The 14,051-nt window shown below is 45.6% G+C and overlaps 1 protein-coding gene across 1 annotated transcript in view; it reads right to left on the reverse strand.

Moving 5' to 3' along the window:
- Nucleotides 1–14,051, reverse strand: part of LOC124776308 — a 212,799-nt gene that overhangs the window by 101,936 nt on the left and 96,812 nt on the right. Inside the window, exon 3 of the mRNA XM_047251240.1 lies at nt 12,137–12,306. Coding sequence (XP_047107196.1) covers nt 12,137–12,292 — 156 coding nt within the window. The 5' untranslated portion in view covers nt 12,293–12,306. The remainder of the gene's footprint in view (nt 1–12,136; nt 12,307–14,051) is intronic.

The following is a 14,051-nucleotide window of genomic DNA, read 5'->3' on the forward strand; positions in this document are numbered from 1 at the left end:
AAAGCACGATTGGATACGCATGGTTCACATAGATATTAGTGGATGAAAGAGAAATCTTTTTGAATGCAAAAGAATCGTGTTTCCCGGTATCGCTCATGAAGAAACCGTGCGCCTGCAAGACGGTTGCTTTCATAAAATGCGCGTAGTGCTGCGAAAATTTGTGCTTCGGCTGTTTCTATGATAAGTATAACCCACAATATTGTTCTGGCACTCAAGCAATGTGGACGATGAAAAATAAGATTTTGTAGTATTGTATGACAGAAAAAATTAATAACTGAATACGGCTTTATAATTTCGCACACCTTACACTGTTTTTTGATATTCTTTCAAATAAAATTGAAAAATTCGGTCGGTTTTGAAAAAAAAAAAAAAAGTGAAGTAAACGAGCAGGATTCGAACACGGTATCTCCAGCGCGGAAGCCGCTAACCTCTACCGCTGCGCTACGCTGACTTGCTCGGAAATATTTGTAATGTTACGGGTATACACAGCACGCAATGAACTTCAAAATCGATTTTCTCAGAAACCAAGGCCCGTCGCTAAAAAACCGGATAGCCAGATACTGAGAGTAAGTGTCTCTACAACATATTTGAAGCGCATCAAAATCCGTGATTTACAATATGGAGGGTCCCCTTGTGAGTGCCTTGTGGTGTCTTCCTTGGCCTTGCTGGTTTCCGCGGCTGCAGTGTCGTCCAAGATGCACCAGGTTGACTCGTCTCGCAGTGCTTCTCAGAGATCCAGCGACCTTAACGCCAGCCGTGCGGGGTAGCTGCGCGGTCTAGGGCGCCTTGTCACGGTCCGTGCTGCTCCCCCCCCCCCCCCCCCCCGTCGGAGGTTCGAGTCCTCCATCGGACATGGGTGTGTGTGTGCGTGTTGTCCGTAGGTAGTTTAAGTTAGATTAATTAGTGTGTAGGCTTAGGGACCGATGACCCCAGCAGTTTGGTCCCGTAAGACCTCAGCACAAATCAAAAAATTCCTTGACGCCTGGCAACAATTAGCCGGTGCATCTTCGTAGAGCGCACTGTACTTCAACGTGTGCTGTGGAATGCACAGCACACATTGCCGCAATTGCAACTATCATTAATCTGCCTTTTGATTTTGTACAGGTACGTAGCTCTCTGTTCGTCACCAGTCAGGTAATGTACCAGTCCACTCGACGGCTGAAGACATCTTATCTTTAGTCTCTCCTTGATGTTAGACAATAACTCGTATGTCTTCCTTCCGGTGCCTGAAGACTCCCATTCATTTTGCCACAGTTGTAATATGCGATCTTGTTTTAACTTTTTTGTACTGGCCTCAATTCCAAGTATCCTTCGTACTTCCCTTTGGTTGCCTTTCTTTAACTAACAAACTACTCCCCATTTTGTACTTTGCAAATCCAGTGGGCATGTTCCTAAAGGTACTAACAATGTGTTATTCGGGGGAGTCCTCTAGGCGCCCGTTGATCTTACAATTAGTAGCATTCCTTATTGAACTCTTCCGACTACTGAAGCTCGCCCCACAAGCTGCAATCTACGAGCCCAAACACCGTGACACATCCTACGACTGATACTAATATACGCAGACGGAAAAAAATCGCTACACCAAGAAGGAGTTGTGCGACGTAAACGAAAGCTGGTACATGTGTGCCTACATCTGAAAAATGATGTGTATTCAAATTTCGCGCGTCGCATAAGAGTGGCGCTAGTAACATCACAATGAGGATACAAATCAGATTTTCTTTAAATACACGCTGTAGCAGTCGTGAGCGTTACTTGCATTCGAGAGTAGATGTGACGAATTCACTTTAGTCAAGAATGCCTTTAAGGCGATAAAGACGCCATAATAAGATTTTCACTCTGCAGCGGAGTGTACGCTGATATGAAACTTCCTGGTAGATTAAAACTGTGTGCCGCACCGAGACTCGAACTCGAGACCTTTGCCTTTCGCAGGCAAGTGCTCTACCAACTAAGTTACACAAGCACGACTCACAACCCGTACTCACAGCTTTGCTTCCGCCAGTATCTCGTCTCCTACTTTCCAAACTTCACAGAAGCTGTCTTGCGAAACTTGCAGAACTAGCACTCCTGGGAGAAAGGAGAGCTTCTGTGAAGTTTGGAAAGTAGGAGACGAGGTACAAGCGGAAGCAAAGCTGTGAGGACAGGGTGTGAGTCGTGCTTGGGTAGCTCAGGTGGTAGAGCCCTTGCCCGCGAAAGGCAAAGGTCCCAGGTTCGAGTCTCGGTCCGGCACACAGTTATAATTTGCCAGGAAGTTTCATATCAGCGCACACTCCACTGCAGAGTGAAAATCTCATTCTGGCAGCACAACAATTCGAATCACCAGACTGACGTACAAATTTACAGCCAGGAAGCGTGGAGAGTGTTCCTCTGTCTTACGAAATCGCACTCCGAACCATACCAACAGGTGTAGGTGAATTGTGTCTGGCACATAGAGAGGATGGTTGCAGGCCCTCAAGCGACCTTAATCTAAACAACACACGGCCATCACTGACACCGAGCCAGAACAAGACACAACAGACCTCCACCCTGCCCTCCAGTGACCTTTCACTCGATACCACTGAAGTTGCAAATATCGGTGGTTTGGGGTCAGGTGAATGCACGCTACAGGGTGTCTGGGTCGGAGCTGTCCTTGAAGTAACCGATTTGTAACAGTTCGCTGTGTTACTGCGGTGCCAACTGCTGCTCAAATTGCTGCTGCAAATGCAGTACGATGCGATAGAGGCATACGCGGAACACGACGGCCTTCCCTCACGGTACTGCCACGTGGCTGTCCGGAGACCGGACTTCTTGCGACCGTGCATTTTGTTGACCACCGCTGCCAGCAATCATGTACAGCGACTACATTCCTGCCAAGTTTTTGTGCAACATCGCTTTTCGTAGCCCTGTTACGCGACCTCGTTCAAGTTCAGTGAGATGTTGATAATGGCGTCTTTGAAACTTCAAGGCAGATTAAAACTATGTGCCGGACCGAGACTCGAACTCGGGACCTTTGCCTTTCGCGGGCAAGTGCTCTACCAACTGAGCTACGCAGGCACGACTCACGCCCCGTCCTCACAGCTTTACCCCTGCCAGTACCTCGTCTCCTAGCTTCCAAACTTTACAGAAGCTCTCCTGCGAACCTTGCAGAACTAGCACTCCTGAAAGAAAGGATATTGTGGAGACGTGGGTTAGCCACAGCCTGGGGGATGTTTCCAGAATGAGATTTTCACTCTGCAGCGGAGTGTGCGCTGATTTGAAACTTCCTGGTCCCTAGTTCGAGTCTCGGTCCGGCACACAGTTTTAATCTGCCAGGAAGTTTCATCTTGTGCTGCCATTCATGAAGAGTAATTCAGTGAGTGTTTACCAACAGGTCAGCGCTCGTTCACATGCCGCTATTGTAACCCATCTTGCTCTGCACGATGTCGACATGTTCTCTTGGCCTGCTCGATCACCAACTCTGTCTCAGATCGAATATGTCGAGCATGTTTGGGGAATCATCGGACAACTCCATAGTCATCCACACCCAACATTATCCGTCCTTGTATTGACCGACAAAGTGCGACATGCATGGAGCTCCATCCCACAAACTGACATCTCGAACCTGTACAATACAATGCATTCATGTTTGCATGCTTGCGTTCACGATTCTGGCGGCTACACCGGTTATTTATCTAACAATATTTCACATTTGCAATGGCTTATCTCGCGCGTAAATTAACATGTGATCTTGCAGTGTTAATGCCTTACATATGTTACCCAGACAAATGTACTCCCGAAATTTCATTACTCTACATTAATTATTTTATGGTGTTGCAATTTTTTACGTCAATAAATATTGGTTATTTGCTCTGATTGTTTTCAAAGGAAGTCAAAATTACCTATCTGCTATGAATTTTGTTCATCGTGTTCATACCTTTCCTTCGAGCCTCCTCTATACAGGGTGTTACAAAAAGGTAGGGCAAAACTTTCAGGAAACATTCCTCACTCACAAAGAAAGAAAATATTTATGTGGACATGTGTCCGGAAACGCTTACTTTCCATGTTAGAGCTCATTTTATTACTTCTCTTCAAATCACATTAATCATGGAATGGAAACACACAGCAACAGAACGTACCAGCCTGACTTCAAACACTTTGTTACAGGAAATGTTCAAAATTCCTCCGTTAGCGAGGATACATGCATCCACCCTCCGTCGCATGGAATCCCTGATGCGCTGATGCAGCCCTGGAGAACGGCGTATTGTATCACAGCCGTCCACAATACGAGCACGAAGAGTACATTTGGTACCGGGATTGCGTAGACAAGAGCTTTCAAATGCCCCCATAAGTGAAAGTCAAGAGGGTTGAGGTCAGGAGAGCGTGGAGGCCATGGAATTGGTCCGCCTCTACCAATCCATCGGTCACCGAATCTGTTGTTGAGAAGCGTACGACCACTTCGACTGAAATGTGCAGGAGCTCCATCGTGCATGAACCACATGTTGTGTCGTACTTGTAAAGGCACATGTTCTGGAAGCGCAGGTAGAGTATCCCGTATGAAATCATGATAACGTGCTCCACTGAGCGTAAGTGGAAGAACATGGCGCCCAATCAAGACATCACCAAAAATTCCTGCTCAAACGTTCACAGAAAATCTGTGTTGATGACGTGATTGCACAATTGCGTGCGGATTCTCGTCGGTCCACACATGTTGATTGTGAAAATTTTCAATTTGATCACGTCGGAATGAAGCCTCACCCGTAAAGAGAACATTTGCACTGAAATGAGGATTGACACATTGTTGGATGAACCATTCGCAGAAGTGTACCCGTAGAGGCCAATCAGCTGCTGACAGTGGCTGCACACGCTGTACATGGTACGGAAACAACCGGTTCTCCCGTAGCACTTTCCATACAGTGACGTGGTCAACGTTACCTTGTACAGCAGCAACTTCTCTGACGCTGACATTATGGTTATCGTCAACTGCACGAAGAATTGCCTTTGCCATTGCAGGTGTCCTCGTCGTTCTAGGTCTTCCTCAGTCGCGAGTCATAGGCTGGAATGTTCCGTGCTCCCTAAGGCGCCGATCAATTGCTTCGAACGTCTTCCTGTCGGGACACCTTCGTTCTGGAAATCTGTTTCGATACAAACGTACCGCGCCACGGCAATTGCCCCGTGCTAATCCATACATCAAATGGGCATCTGCCAACTCCGCATTTGTAAACATTGCACTGACTGCAAAACCACGTTCGTGATGAACACTAACCTGTTGATGCTACGTACTGATGTGCTTGATGCTAGTACTGTAGAGCAATGAGTTGCATGTCAACACAAGCACCGAAGTCAACATTACCTTCCTTCAATTTGGCCAACTGGTGGTAAATCGAGGAAGTACGGTACATACTGACGAAACTAAAATGAGCTCTAACATGGAAATTAAGCGTTTCCGGACACATGTCCACATAACATATTTTCTTTATTTGTGTGTGAGGAATGTTTCCTGAAAGTTTGGCCGTACCTTTTTGTAACACCCTGTATAATGTGCAAAGTTACGACATTCGTTCATTAATGGCTCTCGATAACTCCTTACAGCGCTTCTTCTAGTATTCTAAATTAGACTGAACTTCCTTTTAGAGGGATGTAGCCATTATGAATATGATTATTGGAAAGAATTTAAAAAGACTATATTGTGCCTTAAAAACAGTCCCTGGTTTTCTCTGAATTTGTTTATTAACTGTAATGACGCTTTTTGGGTTTCACCCATCATCTGAGGACCTACAATAAACAGAAAAAAGTAACAGATATTATGTCACGTATTTTACAAAAACGCAAATTTCTTACAAAAGTCAGTTCCTGACGAACAATATTCAAGAACAAAATGGTTTTCGATACAGAAATGTGAATCATTTTAGATACAAATATATGAGACTTTGATGCAGACGAAAATATCTTCATTACAAATGGGTGTAATAATCATGTTACCTCTTATTCTTTCCAATATTCATATTCTTCTAATACACTCACGGTAAGAAATGCAACACCAAAAAATAATAAATGTAGAGTAATGAAATTTCAGGAAAACGTTTGTATAGGTAAAATATTTAAGTGATTAGTATCGCAAGATTACGGGTTAATGTGAGCGCGAGATAAACCACTGCAAAAGTGAAATACTGGTACATAAGTAAAAGGTGTAGCCGCCAGAATCTTAAACTCAAGCGTGCAAACATGCATGCATTGTCTTGTACAGATTCCAGATGTCAGTTTGTGGGATGGAGTTCCATGCATGTGGCCCTTGGTCGATCAGTACAGGGAAGACTAATGTTGATTGCGGATAACTCTGGAGTTGTCATGCAGAGATGCCCCAAACATACTCGATTTGAGACAGATCAGGTGATCGAGCAGACCAAGGCAACTTGTAGAGCAAGATGGGTTACAACAGCGGTTTGCGAGCGAGCGTTATCCTGTTGGTAAACAACATTCTTCATGAATGGCAGAACAATAAGTCGAATCACCAAATTGACGTACAAATTTGCAATCAGGGTGCGTGGGATAAGTACGAGAGTGCTCCTACTGTCATGCGAAATCGCACCCCAGACTATACCAGACCGTATACATCAAATGTGTAGCACACAGACAGTGGGGTTGCAGGTTCTCAAGTGACCTTCAACCAACCAACACACGGCCATCACTGACTGGCACCGAGGTTATAGCATCAGTCTCGTTTGCGTGCGACATCGGCATCCCGCATGACAGAACAGATATGAGGGATGCATTCATAACAGCGAGTGAAACAAAAAGAAGATGTTTACGGCACGACCGAGGACGCTGCCGGAGATGAAAACACAGCAACGTGTCTCAGCCAACGGCTGCTACTCCAGCACCGCGGATCGACAGCAGCGCCAGACATCGCGATCGACAAGCAGACTATTTTCCTACGTCACTCACGTGATCTAAATAGTCCCAGAAGATCCATCCGCCAACCGGCGTTATAAGCCGGTGCACTTCTGAGCAGAAGGCAGTTCGGCACGCCGCCCGGACTTTTAGGGATCTGCCATCCCAGGAACAACATCCACACGCCTCGTCTGCTGGTAGTCCCAGATCGTCAGGAATGGTAGCTTCCGACTGTGACTCTAGAGTGTCGTGTAACGGTGGGTGGTTTGGCCTCCCTGGACAGCTTTGTGCTACGCCGACCACTCTCTTGTAGTTTTGTTTCCGCCTTTTCTGTGCTAAATAAATGTACATTTCATGTGACTAGGGCCTCCCGTCGGGTAGACCGTTCGCCGGGTGCAAGTCTTTCGATTTGATGCCACTTCGGCGACTTGCGCGTTGATGGGGATGAAATGATGATGGTTAGAACAATACAACACTCAGTCCCTGAGTACAGAAAATCTCCGACCCAGCCAGCGGGGAATCGAACCCGGGACCTGAGGATTGACATTCTGTCGCTTTGACCACTCAGCTACCGGGGGCGGACTTTTCTGTGGTGGATTTTCTCGAGCGAGAGACTTGTGAGAAAAACAGTTTATTTTGTTATTCTTCTGTTATAAGATCCGAAGTGGGATCCGCACTTTGTTTCTTGCTTAACTTGTGCTTTGTTTTCGACTACTTTGTCGTTATCAGCAATGTACTTGTGTATTGTTTTTTTCCCAATAAAAACAGATTGTGGAATATCGTTCGCGTTCTGTCTCTGCTACCGCAGATACAGTACAAGTAGAAACAGATTTCGTCAGAAAATACGAAAGACCTCCACAGTACCCTACAGTGAGCTATCTCTTGATACCACTGGAGTCGCAAATGGCGGTGGTTTGAAAACAATGGGGTGCACACTACAGGGTGTCTGGTCGGAGCTGTCCTTGAAAAAACCGATTTGTAACAGTTCGCTGTGACACTGCGGTGCCGACTGCTGCTCAGATTGCTGCTGAAGATGGAGTACGATGCACTAGATACCATACGCCGAACACTATGGTCTTCCCTCTCGATAGTGCCATTTAGCCATCGAGGGCCCGGACTTCTTGCGACCGTACATACCTCTGCCAGCAATCATTTTCAGTGGCTACACTGATGTCAAGACTTCCTTCAGGATCGCAGAAGGAGCATCCACCACCTCGCAGCCCTATTACACGACCTCATTCAAATTCAGTGAGGTGCTGATAATGGCGTCTTTGTCGTCTCAAAGGCATTCTTGACTACCATCAACGCTCCTCCATGATACTGACAAGGAGGAGACTGAGTTAATAATTAAATCACTAAAGACCAATAACTCTCATGGATATGACGGGGTAACTAGCAGAATACTGAAGTATTGTTCTATATGTGTCAGCCCAGTACTTAGCCATATCTGTAACTTTTCCTTTAGGAGTGGTCGGTTTCCTGACCGATTGAAGTACTCGGTAGTGAAGCCACTTTATAAAAAGGGAGACAGGTATAATGTTGATAATTTTAGACCTATTTCTATGCCATTGGTGTTTGCTAAAGTCATCGAGAAGGGTGTATATACAAGGTTACTGGAGCATTTAAATTCACATAATTTGCTGTAAAATGTACAGTTTGGTTTTAGAAATGGTTTAACAAGTGAAAATCCTATATTCTCTTTTCTCTGTGAGGTTTCGGACGGATTAAATAAAAGGTTGCGAACGCTAGATGTTTTCTTTGATTTAACGAAGGCTTTTGACTGTGTTGACCGCAAAATATTACTGCAGAATTTGGACCATTATGGAGTAAGGGGAGTAGCTTACAATTGGTTCGCCTCTTACTTTAAGTACAGAAAGCAGAAGGTAATTCTCCGCAATATTGAGAGTGGTAGTGATGTTCAGTCCCAATGGGGCACTGTTAAGTGGGGCGTTCCCCAAGGGACGGTGCTGGGGCCACTGCTGTTTCTTATTTACATAAATGATATGCCTTCTAGTATTACAGGTGATTCAAAAATATTTCTGTTTGCTGATGACAGCAGCTTGGTAGTGAAGGATCTTGTGTGTAATATTGAAACAGTATCAAATAATGTAGTTCATGAAATAAGTTCGTGGCTTGTGGAAAATAATTTGATGCTAAATCACAGTAAGACTCAGTTTTTACAGTTTCTAACTCACAATTCAACAAGAACCGATATTTTGATTAGACAGAATGGGCATATTATAAGCGAGACGGAACAGTTCAAGTTCCTAGGCGTTCGGATAGATAGTAAGCTGTTGTGGAAAGCCAATGTTCAGGATCTTGTTCAGAAACTAAATGCTGCTTTATTTACCATTAGAACAGTATCTGAAATAAGTGACAGTTCAACACGAAAAGTAGTCTACTTCGCATATTTTCATACGCTTATGTCGTGTGGTATTATTTTTTGGGGTAATTCTTCTGATTCAAAAAGGGTATTTTTGGCTCAAAAACGGGCTGTTCGAGCTATATGTGGTGTAAGTTCGAGAACCTCTTGTCGACCCCTATTCAATAGTCTGGGAATTCTGACATTGCCCTTGCAGTATATATTTTCTTTAATGTCGCTTGTTGTTAGCAATATTAGCTTATTCCCAACAGTTAGCAGCTTTCACTCAGTTAATACTAGGCAGAAATCAAATCTGCATGTGGACTGCACTTCCTTGAATCTTGTGCAGAAAGGAGTGCAGTATTCTGCTGCATCCATTTTCAATAAGCTACCACAAGAACTCAAAAATCTTAGCAGTAGCCCAAACTCTTTTAAGTCTAAACTGAAGAGTTTCCTCATGGCTCACTCCTTCTATTCTGTCGAGGAGCTCCTGGAAGAGCTAAAAAATTAAGAAAATTCCAGTGTTACACTGTTGATTTTCTTTATTTAAACTTACGACTTGTCGCCTGAATATGTTTCTTATATTTCATTTTATCTGTTTCTCCTATTGTGTTATAATTTCATATATTGACTCGTTCCATGACCATGGAGACTTCTCCTTAATTTGGTCCCACGGAACAATAAATAAATAAAATAAACCACGTCCAGTCTCACGAGCGTTACAGTGCGTATTTAACGCAAACCCGCTTTGCATTCTCATAGTACCATTACTAGCGCCACTCCTGTGTGACTGGCGCGAAATTGGAATAGACATCATCCTTGAGATGTAGAAACACGCTTACGAACTTTCGTTTACGTCGCACAACTCCTTGGTGCTGCGATTTTTTTCCTGTCAGTGTAGTTAGATCGTTTAATTTTATCTTAATATTTCTTGCTAGTTTCTCTTCCAGCAAGAGATGCGTGGCTTTGTCAGATGGCAATAATAATTTATCACTTCTACATTATCCTTCAAGCTCATCGAGCTCTGCATTACATGTATCTTTTACCAATCTTCTGGAAAAGCCGATTAAAACGAGCACCACATCAACTGCAAATGCTAACCAGTCGTCTTACGTTCCCGCTATCGTGTAGCTTCTGTAGTATGGATGGCAGTGCTATATTTGAAAGCTTTGGACCACACACAGATCCCCGCGGACAGCCTTTTGTTGTGGACTTCGTTATTTCCTTTCCTGTGCATATTAAAGTTGCATGTCTCCTGCTGCAGTAGACTCTCAGGCCTTAAACGAATGAAAGAAACCGGGGAAAACCCGCATCCAAACAGCCAGCTGCTGGCTTGAACCCCATTCATTACAGTAGTACCAAAAGCTCCCTACACCACGTACCGTAAGGTGGCTTGCGTAGATTAACACACAGATCTACACTACTGGCCATTAAAATTGCTACACCAAGAAGAAATGCAGATGATAAACGGGTGTTCATTGGACAAATATATTATACTAGAACTGACATGTGACTACATTTTCACACAATTTGGGTGCATAGATCCTGAGATATCAGTACCCAGAACAACCACCTCTGGCTGTAATAACGGCCTTCATATGCCTGGGCGTTAAGTCAAACAGAGCTTGGATGGCGTGTACAGGTACAGCTGCCCATGCAGCTTCAACACGATACCACAGTTCATCAAGAGTAGTGACTGGCGTATTGTGACGAGCCAGTTGCTCGGCCACCATTGACCAGACGTTTTCAATTGGTGAGAGATCTGCAGAATGAGCTGGCCAGGGCAGCAGCCGAACATTTTCTGTACCAAGAAAGGCCTGTACAGGACCTGCAACATTCGGTCGTGCATTATCCTGCTGAAATATAGGGTTTCGCAGGGATCGAATGAAGGGTAGAGCCACGGGTCGTAACACATCTGAAATGTAACGTCCACTGTTCAAAGTGCGGTCAATGCGAACAAGAGGTGACCGAGACGTGTAACCAATGGCACCCCATACCATCACGCCGCGTGATACGCCAGTACGGCGATGACGAATACACGCTTCCGATGTGCGTTCACCGCGATGTCGCCAAACACGGATGCGACCATCATGATGCTGTAAACAGAACCTGGATTCACCCGAAAAAATGACGTTTTGCCATTCGTGCACCCAGGTTCGTCGTTGAGTACACCATCGCCGGCGCTCCTGTCTGTGATGCAGCGTCAAAGGTAACCGCAGTCGTGGTCTCCGAGCTGATAGGCCATGCTGCTGCAAAGGTCGTCTAACTGTTCGTGCAAATGGTTGTTGTCTTGCAAATGTCCCCCTCTGTTGACTCAGGGTCGAAACGTGGCTGCACGATCCATTACAACCATGCGGATAAGATGCCTTTCATCTCGACTGCTAGTGTTACGAGGCCGTTGGGATCCATCACGGCGTTCCGTATTAGCCTCTTGAACCCACCGATTCCATATTCTGCTTACAGTCATTGGATCTCGACCAACGCGAGCAGCAATGTCGCGATACGATAAACCGCAATCGCGATAGGCTACAATCCAACCTTTATCAGAGTCGGAAACGTGACAGTAAGCATTTCTCCTCCTTACACGAGGCATCACAACAATGTTTCACCAGGCAATGCCGGTCAACTGCTGTTTGTGTATGAGGAATCGGTTGGAAAGTTTCCTCATGTCAGCACGTTGTAGGTGTCGCCACCGGCGCCAACCTTGTGTGAATGCTCTGAAAAACTAATCATTTCCATATCACAGCACCTTCTTCCTGTCGGTTTAATTTCGCGTCTATAGCACGTCATCTTCGTGGCGTAGCAATTTTAATGGCTAGTAGTGAATTTTTTCAGTAGTACAGGACGGGTACTGCGCACATTTAGCCCATTTTTGTGTCAACAATCATGATTTGATGTTCCTGTCAGAACAAGACAGTCAGGCTACCTCACCTTGGCCACGATGTCTCCGGGTCCGCACCCCACGTCCAGTACGGGCAGACGCTTCGCTGGCCACGTCAGGGTGGGCCAGATTTGCTCCAGCTGACGTATGGTGTCCGCTGCGGACGACCGCCACCTTCTACTGCTGGACGCCTCTGCTCTCTGCATGTTGGTGGGTAGACCTGTGCAAACACCTGTAGTTTCACCACCAGTGTCCAAAGTAGACTGAAGAGCCAAAGAAACTGATACACCAGCCTAATTTCGTGCAGAGCCCCTGCGAGCACACAGAAATCCCGCGACAGGACGTGGCATGGACTCGACCAACTTCTGAAGTACTGCTGGAGGGAACTGACACCATGAACCCTGCAGGGTTGTTCATAAATCCGTAAGAGTACGAGGGGGTGGAGATGTCTTTTGAACACCACGTTGCAAGGCATCCCACATATGCTCAATAATGTTCATGTCCGGAAGTTTGGTGGCCAGCGGAAGTGTTTAAACTCAGAAGAGTGTTCCTAGAGCCACTCTGTAGCAATTCTGTCCTGATGGAATTGCCCCAGTCCGTTGGAATGCACAATGGACATGAATGGATGCAGATGATCAGACAGGATGCTTACGTACGTGTCACCTGTCAGAGTCGTATGTAGACGTATCAGGGGTCCCGTATCACTCCAACTGCACACGCCCCACGCCATTACAGTGCTCCACGAGCTTGAACAGTCTCCTGCTGACATGCAGGTTTCATGGATTCGTGAGGTTGTCTACATACCCATACACGTCCATCCTCTCGATACAGTCTGAAACAAGACTCTTCGACCAGGCAACATGTTTCTGGTCATCAACAGTGTAATGCCCGTGCAAGGGGGGGGGGGGGGGGGGGGGCAGGCGAGTCGTGAGCTTTGTGTCGTGCAGTCATCAAGGGTATACGAGGGGCCTTCGGCTCCGAAAGCCGATATCGGTGATGTTTTGGTGAATGGTTCGCACGCTGACATTTGTTGATGTCTGCAGCAATTTGCGGATGGTTGCACTTCTGGCGCGTTGAGCTATTCTCTTGAGTCGCCGAAGCTCCCGTTCTTGCAGGACTTTTTTCCGGCCGCAGCGATGTCGGAGATTTGATGTTCTACCGGATTCCTGATATTCACGGTACACTCCTGAAATGATCGTACGGGAAAATCCCCACTTCATCGCTACCTCGGAGATGCTGTGTCCCATCGCTCGAGCGCCGACTATAACACCACGCTCAAACTCACTTAAATCTTGATAACCTGCCATTGTAGCAGCAGTAACCGATCTTCAACTGCGCCAGACACTTGTCTTATATAGGCATCGCCGACCGTAGCGCAGTATTCTGTGTGTTTACGTATTTCTGTGTTTCAATGCGCGTGCCAATACCAGTTTCTTCAGCGCTTCAGTGTTTATGAATCATTCATTTCGGAAACAACTCTTCTCCACACAGCCACATTTTCAAGAAATGAAAATCTAGGGATAATCTAGTGAGGAGAGCTATGGATTTTTTTTTTGAGTTATGTATTACTGAGTGCAAATATTTTTACGTTTTTTTCCGTAACATAAGACCCCAGAGTTTTTAGTTTTGTTTCTGAAATAAGAGGTAATAACTTAGAAAACAAAAGGCAGAAAGCCGGGGTATAGTGTTACAACCAGACGGACAGTCTATAATTTTATAAAAAAATAATTGGACTCGAGGGAGATTTGAACATGGAGTTGGGAATGTAGGAGATGAGGAACCGACAGAATTGAAGCTGTGAGGGAGGGTCGTGAGTCGTGCTTGGGTAGCTAAAATGGTAGAGCACTTGTCCGCGAAAGGCAAAGGTCCCGAGTTTGAGTCTCGGTCCGACACACAGTTTTAATCTGCCAGGCAGTTTCATGAACCTCCCGCTTCACTGTTCAACACCGTGACCACATAACCCCA

Source organism: Schistocerca piceifrons, chromosome 2 (genome assembly GCF_021461385.2).
Source record: "Schistocerca piceifrons isolate TAMUIC-IGC-003096 chromosome 2, iqSchPice1.1, whole genome shotgun sequence".
Lineage (NCBI taxonomy): Eukaryota > Metazoa > Arthropoda > Insecta > Orthoptera > Acrididae > Schistocerca > Schistocerca piceifrons.